Genomic DNA, 11,938 nt, shown 5'->3' with positions numbered 1-11,938 from the left:
TTAAACATATACCCACAATCTAACCATAATGAAACTATAATATACCCTTTTCATTTCTACATCAATATAACCAGTTCTAACATTCTAAACATCAAATATATCATGATTTTGACAACATCAATCCGTAAACTTAGATATAAACACAGTTTATAAACCGGTCTAAATAACCCTAATATAAACACCTTAATAAAATTGAATGAAATTTGTACCTTTAAGAAGGGTTCGAAGAGTGGATTCCGAATATAAAATTGTTACTTTGATTTCCTTAACAACTTGATGTGAAATTCAGAGAGAAGATGAAGATTTTGAAGAAAGAGAAAAGAGATGAGAGATTGAGCTGAGAGAATGGCGGTGATAACCGCCTCTCATATCATATGCATATGTATATATATATAATTAATTTTTTTTATTTAATTATATATATATGTGTAACCGCCAACATATATATATATATATATTATTTAATTTTATATATATATATATATATATATATATAATTTAACTATTTAATGGTTTTAACCCTTCAAGTTAGATTCCCAACTTTACGTCAATATAGGTATAAACACATTTTTGACGCAAAACTAGTCTAGGGTACAAATTGGTTAAGCATAAGGTACAAATATATTATGCATAATTCTACCAAAAATTCACTTAACCCAATTGTACGAGTTAACGGAACACGGATATTATAACCGATATTCGATATATCGGTTATATCGGTGATATATCGGATATATCGGTGATATATCGGAAATAGCCGTTAACATAATATTTCTTAGAATTATATATATAATATGCATTAATTAGAGTTTAGAAATATAGTTTCAAAATTAAAACATCACATCATCTAAAGTACACCATACATAATTTTTTTTGGTTGGATCTTTCCATACCCCCCATTCCCAAGCCATATCTCCATTGACGCATTTTGTACCCGCGTCTGATGAAGTAGTAGTAGTAATCGGGGTCACAGATGCCCTTGAAGATTGACCCCCTTCTCTACTTTCCGTTGCTTTTTTTAGTAATTAAGTTCCTAGTTCTAACTTCTAACTTCTAACTAAGACAAATAAGAATAATCAAGTGAGTGGGTGGGTGATAGTAAGACTTGGAGGCTGGATTACAGTTGCTGCCAGCTATGCTGTTAATGTCGCTGGCTCTGTTGCTGTCGCTGGCTCTATTGTTGTGGCTGTACTCTGTAGCAACCTTGTAAGCAGAGGAGATCGAGAAGAGATCGAGAAGTGTCGATTACAGTTGCTGCTGTGGCTGTAGCAACCTGGTAAGCAGAGGAGATCGAGAAGAGATCGAGAAGTGTCGATTACAGTTGCTGTTGTGGCTGTAGCAACCTGGTAAGCAGAGGAGATCGAGAAGAGAGACCGAGAAAAGAAGAAGACGTTGTGAGAAGAGAGACCGTGAACATGAAGAGAGACCGTGAACGTGAACTCGAAGCCGTGAGAAGAAGAAGTCGAAGTTGTGAGAAGAAGTCTGAAGTTGAAGTAGTGAACTCGTGATTAACTCAAGAAAGAAGAAGACGTTGTGGAGTAAGGAAGCTTCACTGATTTCAGATTCAGACCTAATTTAGCACAAAAAATTAGGCCCATGGAATAACAAAAGCCCAAAATTTTAAACCTTATAAAATCGGTATATCGGTCCGGTTTTTACCTCAAAATATCGCTAAAAATCGCTAAATATCGCCGATAATATCGGCCCCGATATTTTGACCGATTTTTTTCCTAGGAGCGATATCCGATATATCGCCGATATATCGCGATATTAACAGCATAGCGAGATTGTTTCAATCGAATCCCCAATTCCTACTGTCAAAAAGATGGAATAATCCATGAGTCTTCATGTATTAAAACACTTCAAGAAAGCGGGGTTGCAGAAAGGAAAAATGGGCATCTATTAGACCAAATTAGAGCGTCATTATTTCAAATAAACATGCAATGGCATTTGTTTTTTTTTTTTTTTTGGGGGGGGGGAGCCATTCTCATAGCCACTTACCTGATCAATAGACTCCCTATACAAGTTCTAGAATTCAAAAACCCAATCGAGGTGATTTCCTCCTTTTACCCTAACATGTCCATCTCCAACAACCTTTGTACCTCACATCTTTGGGTGTGTCTTTACGGGATATTCCTCAACCCAAAATGGGTATAAATGCTATCATCCTCCATCCAAGAAGTTGTTTGTGTCAAGAGATATGACATTTAGTGAAAAAGATGCGTATTTGACCCGATCTTATCTTCGGGGGGAGAATAGTATGGAAGCTTGGAGATTCTTGTTGAATTGTTTGATTTGTCTCAATCCACACCCGTCCCTAATCCTACTCATGGCCCTACTCCATAACCTGTCACCCATATTTTTGATCCTGCTCACAATTATGATCCTATTCATGGTTCACAAGTTCCAGAACCAATAACATTCCCACCAGTCCCTGAACCTACTCCTAACACACAAATCCAAGAGTCTGAAAGCATATGGTTCTGAAAGAACTTGGTGTACTCAAGACAAAAAAGGAACATTCCTAAATCTGAGCAAGTTCTAGAATCTAACACATATCCTTTAAATGAGGCATCATTTTTTGATCCCCCACTCTTACATAAGGAAGCTAAATCTTAGATTGTGACAAGACATCCCGATTGCCTTCAGAAAGGGAACGAAAGAATGCACAAAAAGACCATTATACCCTTTATCACACTACCTATCCTTTCGAAAATTCTCTCTTACCTACAAAGTCTTCCTTTTTAACCGTAACTCCATCACCATCCTCACTACCCTATCCGAGGCATTATTTGATGGAACATGGAAGCAATCCATGAATCTTGAAATGCAGGCGCTTGAGAAAAGCAAAACTTGGTAGGTAAAATTGCCACAAGGGAAAAGGAATGGGTCTATACCGTGAAGTATAGGGCTGATGGGTCAAGAGGTATAAAGCGAGGTTGGTAGCCAAGGGATATACATAGACTTTTGGTATTGATTACTTGGAGGCATTTGTGTCGGTTGCAAAGATGAATACCGTTAAGAGTAATTTTGTCCCTAGCTGCTAACCTTGGTTGGGAATTACATAAATTTGATGTAAAGAATGCATTCCTGGATGGAGAACTTGAAGAGGAGATTTACATGGAAGTAGGGAATGGTTATGAAAAAAGGATGGGTCCAATACAGTGTGGAAATTAAGAAGGCATCGTATGGTTTGAAACAATCTCCTCGGGCATGGTTTGGGAGATTCTCCAAAAGTATAGTAGCCAATCAAAGTCAAGGGGATCACAATTTGTTCATCAAGCACTCAAACTCCGGGGGAATGATGGTTCCTACCAGTATATGTGGCCGATATCATTGTGACCGGTAATGATGAGAAGGAGCAACAACCCTTGAGTCAGTGTGTGGACAAAATTTTTGAGATCAAGACGTTGGGAAGATTGAAGTATGTCCTTGGAATTGAAGTTGCTCATTCTAGAAAGGGGATTTTTATATCTCGACGGAAGTATGTTACGTGTTTGCTTATAGAAACAGGATAAGGTGCATGTAAACCAACAAGTACTCCTGTAGACCCGAACCATAAACCGGGAAATGCAGAAGAATATGCCATTGTGAACAAAGAATTGTATCATGGTCTTGTAGGGAGACTCATATACTTGTCTCATACCTGGATATACTGTATGTTGTAAGCGTGATTAGTCAGTTCATGCATAATCCTAAGGAGACTCACTTGCGAGCTTCACACCGAATTTTACAGTACCTCAAAGGAACCAGGGAAAGGAATCTTATTCGAAAGAAACGACAGTGTGACCTTTGAAGCCTATATTGATGCAAGCTATGTTGCTTCACCGGTTGACAATAGATCAACAACAGCGTACTGCACCTTCCTTGGACGAAACCTTGTGACGTGGAGAAGCAAGAAAAAGAGTTTCATAGCACGGTCTAGCAGGAAGCATAATTCCGAGCAATGGCACACAGTATATGTGAATTATTATGGTTGAAATCATCCTAAAGGATTTGAAGATTAACAGGGAAGGGCCAATGAAACTCTATTGCGACAATAAGTCAACAATAAACATTGCTCACAATCTTGTTTAGCATGATGGCTCCAAACATATCGAAGTTGACAAGGAGAAGCTAGACAGTGGCCTAATATGTACCCCATTTGTGCCAACTCATGAGCAACTTGCGGACATTTTCACTAAGGGGATAAGTAGACATTGTTTAAGAAGATGATATCCAGGTTAAGAATGGGGAATTCCCACTCACCAGCTTGAGGGGGAATGTAGGAAAATGTTAATGATTTTGTATTTAATTAAGAGAAAGGAGATCGTATATAATCCCATAGAATCATGATTGTGTATAATCCCATAAAATCAGGGATTTTATAGGATATTTTCCTTATATTAAGGCTTAGCCTTATGTATATATTCTGTACGATTTCTATCAGCATTCATCTCATTGGTAACTCTAAAAATCTGTTGATAATCATGTACGTAAATTATCAAATTATAAGGAATACAAGTTCTTGACTTATTTAACAGTCAGTATTGAGGAAAAATATCAGATCTGTAGTTTCCCATCAATAATTTGGTACAACCAGCAATGTGTTCTCCTTCTATATGTAGCTTTGTACAATTCCCTAGATAAATAACCAAGCATGGCCACCTCTTTAGATCCTCAAGAATCTCAAATACTTTGCATGCATGGTTGTCATGGTTTACATATATGCATCCGTAAGTATGTGTTGCTTCCGAAGCTGGAACATTTATCTCTGAGATATGCAGGGCTTGGATATGAAGCCTCCGAAGTTGATTTATGCCATTGGTGGCTTACACTTCAAGCATCTCGTTAATGCTTCTTTTAGCAACTAATGGTTGCATTAAGCATTTCTAAGAAGTGACGAGAATGGATTTTGAGAGGCATAAATTAATTGGTTTAATTTTTGATCAAATAATCAAACCAAGTGGCTGGTTAAGAAGTCGATAGCCCAAGTAAAAAAGTTCTCCCAAATTATTGTACACCTGGATGTTTAGTAACTTAATTACTTTGAACACTATTTAGAAGTTAGAACAGTGATGTACAAGTATATGCCTAAATGCAAATTGGGCCACTTTCCATCCTTCGTTTGAGATGACTAATCTTATGGCATTGAGATGAAAGTTCTTTTGAGTCGTTTTATCATCTCACTTTGCTTGTGTTCATCAATCAACTTTTCTTACTTGGAGGTAATATTTTTGTTCCTTTCTGAGTGTTACAATAAAAGTCCTAATCTTGAACAACTTGATCATCCTTCTTTTGCAGCTATACTGCAGCTTGCAGAAGCTTCTTTGGATCAAGCATGAACTGGATTCAGGATTCTCCTGGTCGCTTATCCATCGATCCGATCCATTACCAGATGTGTCATCTGTAAATTTTTCTCAAAGAGCAGAATGCAATTCTAAGCTAGCTATTGCCCAGTTGGTCATGGATGAGTGTTTTCTGCCCATCGTTGACAGGAGAAGTGGCATCAGTCTAATTCATAACGTTGTGTATAATTGTGGGTAAGTTGTACACATTGAAATTGTAGAAAGTTTCTTTTCTGGGATGACCATGTCAATCCAATTCTTTCGGGAAAGTTCTAAACGAATTTTTCTTATTTGCCCACATAGTTATTACTACAGAAGTATTCATGACATTGATTTGGTCCTCAGTATTTGGTCTAGCTGAAAATTTAAGATTTAATTTAGAGCACCTTCCTATTTTGGTCATGTTGGAAGGAGTTTACACATTTGACTAGTTTTAATGTGTAAGGTGAATTGTTGCAATGTTATATGGAATGAGGTTATTATCATTGATATACACATGACAGATTTGTACATATCTGTATGTCAGCAAGATATGTTCACCTGCCTCCCCCCCCCAACCCCAATTTTCTCATCTCACTTTTCACTTCCATTTTCTAATTTATGTACATGAAAATATGTTAAATTGTGCAAGATTAAGGCACCTTAACATGGGTATGTCAAATGTTTTTTTTTTGGTCAATTTTGTTGGTATGGTGTAGCTTTGGGTAATTAAAAACAAACCAAACTCACTCTGGGGAGGGTAGGATATACTCTGAGGGCAAGTTCAAATGAGAACCATAAATATTTTGCAAATTGGGGAACCACCCTATTTCATGTAGTATTCATGATGCATATCCCTCAATAATCATGAATATCTGTCACGACATTTATCATGAATACTACGTGAAATAGGTGGTTCCGTGGTTCTCAAAGTATTTATGTTTCTCATTTGAACCTGCCCGTACACTCCGATATTTACATTCTTCTACTTACCCTACAAAATAACCGTACTACATAATACATACAATGGGGGTCTTTTCCATGATGTGCATCGGATACCTGCTTCTATTGTATTTTTGTGTTGCATGACAAAATCTCGGTATTTTTCTGTAGATCAAACTTTAGCCGGTTAAACTACAGTGGCTTCTTCACAGCCATTTTGGAGAGGGGTGATGAAATGATTTGTGCTGCATCCATCAGGTAGGAAACGTTTACAATTATTGTTCTAGAAGTTGGCTGTGTGTGTTTTTGGGCAGTGGATGCTGTTTATTGTTATTGGAACTTCTGACTTTATATTCAATCGTATTCCTAGGATCCATGGAACTCAACTAGCTGAGATGCCATTTATTGGGACCCGCGATATGTATAGACGCCAAGGGATGTGTCGTCGCCTATTGCATGCTATTGAATCAGTAAGGAGATTATGTATATTGCATTGCTTGTGTTGTGCATCTTCAAAACAAATTTTCTCAGTCACGTGTCATTACCAAACTAAACGAATCTAGTATATCTTAACTGGAGGTGGCATCCTGGGGTATGATGTAGGCAGACCTAACCTTTACCCCAAAGAGTAGAACAGTTTTCTCGTGAAGACCCCTGGCGTATGAAAAGTGTCTCATTGCTTTTGCTTGTATCGATCTTCTCTAAATTTAAGCATACCTGCTTTTCTCCCTCTCACACACTTTTCACAAGCTGGGGGTCTTCATGGAAACAACCACTCTACTATTTGAGGTAGTGGTCAGGTCTGCATACATCTAACCCACCCCAGACCCCACATCCGGGTGGGATAAACTGGAGTCATTTGATTTGGTTGGGTTTGGTTTGGGTGAATTACTTTGTAATGCTTCCCTTTTCAGGCCCTCTCCTCCATCAAAGTTGAGAAGTTGGTTATTCCCGCTATCGAAGAACATTTGCATACATGGACTAATGCTTTTGGCTTCAACCGACTTGAAGATTCATGCAAACAAGAATTGTCTTCAGTTAATATGTTGGTGTTTCCTGGAACAGATATGTTACAAAAGCCGCTAATGAAGCAAAATATAACTTCAGTCGAAGGTTTACCATTCGACAGCCAGTTTTTTTAAATTTCTCCATATTACTCTTTCCAATTTAGTAAAAACTTAAGTTTCTTTATGGGTGCTGTAGGCAAGAAAGGTGTTGAAGTAGAAGATTGCAATAAATCAGAATTGAAAGATACAGCCATGGAGGATGGAAACCATTCTGAACCTGAAATCCGGTTATCTGGAAAGAAATATGATAGGCAATCCGATACCAATGCTCTAAAAAATGTGGAGGATGGGAATGAGACTGCTGAAGGAAATGCTGGTGCTGATTCCAGTTCCATGGTAGAAACAATTGATTTGCAGAATGACAATGAGACGGCAATCAGGATTACTGATGCCAATTCACTTCAATCCCAAGTTCCTGATACCATTTCCACAGACATTTCCCATGAACCTCAACTTCAAGTTGCAGCAAAGGACTCTGTTTCCACTGATGAACATTCTGATTCCATTCCTGCACAGAATGGCAATGTCACTGGTTTACCTTCACCTCGATCACCTCCTGATATTCCACTGGAACCAGACCTTGAATTCCCAGGAAAGGAATCTGCCTCTATAGATGTACAGTCTGTTTCCATGGAAAAAGAGATTGATGTGCAGGACGCAACAGGAGTGTCTGATTCCATTGTTGCTCATTGTACAAGAAAATGAAGAAACATATAGAAAGGAGGACATCATATACACATTTTCTTGTGTAGAATCCCATTTGTTTTTAAAATGAGTTGCTTTGCAGTTTTCTAATATTGGAGGCAAGTACACCATAAATATCGAACTTGGAACGACAGCAAGTGTGATCCTAAAATGAAAACTTTACCATCAATGTGAACTATAACGAGTGGCTTATCATTTGTATATTATGCAACAATAACAAGGTTATGCTTTATTGGCATTTCGAGTTAAATGCAAATTTCGTCCTTGTGATTTACACAAATTAAAGACTATTGACCCTAAAAATACTTCACAAAAATTAATAAGTAGTTGTAGGGACCGTAGTCGTTGACGGATGAAATTTGCATTTAACTTTGGAGTTCTCTTATTCCCTCAAACGCAGAAAACAATACCAATAGATAAACCTAACCACGGTTAGTTATGAGCTAGGTAAATTTGCCCTTCTTTATTTTGTACATGTATACACTTTGCAGTAGGCATTAAAACAGCAATGAACTTTGGAAATTTTCATATAGATATTTTTTGCAAAAATTGTTATAAGTCTGTTGGTTAGTTTTTTGTTTTTCATATATGTCATGAGATGTCATGTAGGTCTGTTTCTGACATTTTTTGGGCCCTGGACAATTTGTAAATTTTGGGCCTTCTATAATATGTACAAAAAAATCTTAAATAAATGTTTTTAATCATTAAAAAAAAAACTTTCATACAATAATAAATAATTCATACAAAACAACTTCTTCGAGTATTTCAGATACAAAATTATCAATAATAGCATCTAATTCATACAAAACTGTTAGTCCACAATATGATCAATCTTCATAAATCTTCATACAATCCATGGCAGATTAAGATAATCTTCAAGAACACTTGAAAGGAGAGTTGAGAGGATTAGTCAACAAGTCAAAGCTCTATTACGTACGTATTGTTTACAATGAAAGCTCTCTTCACAATTACACTAAAGACAAATGTATACATAGGGTCAAACTAAAACCCTTCTAGTCAAAGTCAACAATACAAGGAAAGTCAACACGATATCAATACAATTATAGACAATAGTAAACTTTCAAGGCAAATACAATTTAACACTGAAATTCAATCCCAACATTCCCCCCCCCCCTTTGTATTCAGGCTTGAAAGAAATTGCACACTTTGAATCTCGTTTGAACTGTCACTTTGAGCTCTTTATGACTTCTTCAAAAACTTCAAAATAAACTTCACTTTGAAATCTTCAGACGATCTTATGTTGAGAAAATCTTCTAACATTTTTCCCCTTGAATGTAGAACAGAAACGATCTTCTCATTTGACAATGAAGAACAAAATCAGCAACAAATTTCAAAAATGATCTTCAAGATATGATCTTCAAAGAATTTCTTCAGACAAACAAATTTTAACATTCTCCTCAAAAATGAATTTCTTCAGATAACGAACAAACATTTTCCCTCAAAATTAAACATTATCTACGATGAGAAATCTCTATCAGTAAATTTTTGTAAGGATGATCTTCACATTCAAAAACTCTCAGACATTGTAGCACAAAAATAATTTTCAGTAATAATCTCCAGTTACACTCCTTTGAGTCTTTTGCCGACCTTTGATGTTACTCCCCCTTGATTTTTATATCATATCAATTGAACATTTCATTCATTATTTCATACTCCCCCTTATGATGAAATGAGAATTATTAGCATCATACATCAGAATGAATGAAATCTTCAGCGAGAGCCGTCAATTCATAAAATTGTAAGTAGATCTTTGCAAATTCATTTGTATATTATTTTCAGATTAAAGGAATGAGAAAATAACAACCAATTTCGACTTATGAAATTGTTTTCAATCTTATAAAGATTGGCCTGTGAATATAACAAATATATTAAATACAACGGATGTACTTCATATATGAGACTTTTTGAAGTTCATCTCACCAGGTCTTCCTTTCAATTGAGTAGAGAGAGATTTTCACCAATATTGAAATTGTATTTCTTGATAGAAAAGTACAAATGATTAACAGCACTAATCAGAAATTATGAACTGAACTAATTACAATTAGTAAACTAAAGACTATTTATACTAGGAATTTACTAAGGCTAACAATTACAAAACAATTACAATGGGAGAACTTGAATACAACATTTAAGCACATCTTTGAATCCAACAATCTCCCCCTTTGGATTCAAGGTCGAGACATTGTAAATCTAGTCTTTCTAAGTCTAAGCAGTGTCTCTAGCCTCCTTAGTGCACTTTGATACTGCAATTTATCATCAAGCAGGTTCAAGGCATTGATCAGCAAATACCTCTCCTTTGGACTCATCCTCTCAGATTCCGTAGCTCTATCATTATCAGCTTTTCTCGTCTCAAACGCCCGTCTCACCATCCGTATAGTGCCATCATAGTATTTGTTCAGCTCACTGAATCTCATGAACTTTTTTATCCGACCTTCGGCACTGTACACCACCCCGAACTTCGATTCTTCAAGAATTATATACAAAGGATAGCCTTCAATATCTTCTAGCTCTTGATCTGGTCTCTTCAAGTTAATAATTCTTTGACTGTCTTCAAGACCCATTTGAACATCAAGAACCATTGATATTTTGACATGACTTCGCATAAATCTTTTGATAGCACTAAGATCAACAAGTGCTCCTTCTCTTCTGACCGTCATGTTCCGCAGTTCATGGTACATGTGCTCCAAGTCTTCTAAATAAAGGTTAGAGAAATCAGCTTTGCTAAATACCCAGACCTTCCCATCTTGTCGTGTAACAGTGAACACCGGATACCAAACTCTAAGGAGTTTTTGGGCATCAATTTTCTTGATTGAGACGACTCGATATTTGGTCCGAACTTGGCTGATTGGGAGACGCTTTGCCTTGAGAACGTGCTTGTACTCTAAATGATAGTCTCGGGTTTCTTTATGAATCCTAAGAATCTTGTCAGCACTGAGAGCTTTGCGGTGTCGGAGGAAGATACCAAAGTAAATGTCCTCCAGATAAGGTTCTCTGATCCTTGCACGATCATAACCTGGAACGTTGGCGTGAATTGCAAACGGCACATAGTTTTTTGTAAATATTTCAATTGGATCAAATGCCATTCTCGGAGTATCAGACGTACCAAGATCAACTGTAGTGGAGGGTTCAGGCAGAGTCTGATGATCACCCTGGAATTCTTCATTAATATTGTTGATCCTCTCTCTCAGTGATTTGATGATAATTCCTTTTTCCTTTTGATGTATTTTAGTTTCTGTATTTTCAGTTCCAGCGATCAATACACTGAGTATGTTCAGTGATCGCTGAAGAACTCACTTTGTAAATCATTCAGAGACAACAATACTTCAAGAAAACAACACTCACACCAAAGATCCTTCAGCAAACGTCGAAGACTGAAACTGAAGATTAGACTCTGGCGCGTATGTGATCTGAAGCGGTATTCAGTGATTACAAGCCTGTCTAACTATGTGTGAAGACTGCTCTAGCTTCAGCGAATGATGATGAGACCTTCAGGTCATTCCAACATTCAGCGATCAAAGAAAGTTTGCTTAGCACGATTGTTGTTGTTTTGTCCTTGCACACACAAAAGGACGAACCCATACCCTTACTAAAGATAGTACGGTACGGAGCCGATTAGTCGACTCTTTGTCCACCAACTTTAGGTAAGGATGTCTGTTCAAGAATAGTGCTTTTGTACTATTCACTGTAACAAAGGACAAGCCTTCCTGTTAAGGCTTGACACGCACTCTAAACCCTACCATACTGCATTAAATGGACATTTAATGCACTGGGTAGAAATAGAAGTGTTTCTTCTCCATGCAGAGTGCGCGCATCACTCTCTTCCCTCATTCTTACTTCAAGCTTCTTTCAGCTTAAAGTAAAAGATATTTTCTTTTAGCAATCTCTTTTCTTGTAATT

General features: G+C 37.0%; 1 protein-coding gene across 1 annotated transcript in view; it reads left to right on the top strand.

Annotated features, from left to right (window-relative positions):
- Window positions 1-8,110, top strand: part of LOC112500819 — an 18,001-nt gene extending 9,891 nt beyond the window's left edge. The window contains exons 4-8 of the mRNA XM_025104407.1: window positions 5,284-5,522; window positions 6,420-6,506; window positions 6,619-6,718; window positions 7,163-7,361; window positions 7,452-8,110. Coding sequence (XP_024960175.1) covers window positions 5,284-5,522; window positions 6,420-6,506; window positions 6,619-6,718; window positions 7,163-7,361; window positions 7,452-8,020 — 1,194 coding nt within the window. The 3' untranslated portion in view covers window positions 8,021-8,110. The remainder of the gene's footprint in view (window positions 1-5,283; window positions 5,523-6,419; window positions 6,507-6,618; window positions 6,719-7,162; window positions 7,362-7,451) is intronic.
- Window positions 8,111-11,938: the final 3,828 nt, after the last annotated feature.

Source organism: Cynara cardunculus (genome assembly GCF_001531365.2).
Source record: "Cynara cardunculus var. scolymus isolate 2C chromosome LG 17, CcrdV1, whole genome shotgun sequence".
Taxonomy (NCBI): Eukaryota; Viridiplantae; Streptophyta; class Magnoliopsida; order Asterales; family Asteraceae; genus Cynara; species Cynara cardunculus.
The sequence above is the reverse complement of the archived record's forward strand: the minus strand, read 5'-3'. Positions and strand labels throughout refer to the sequence as shown.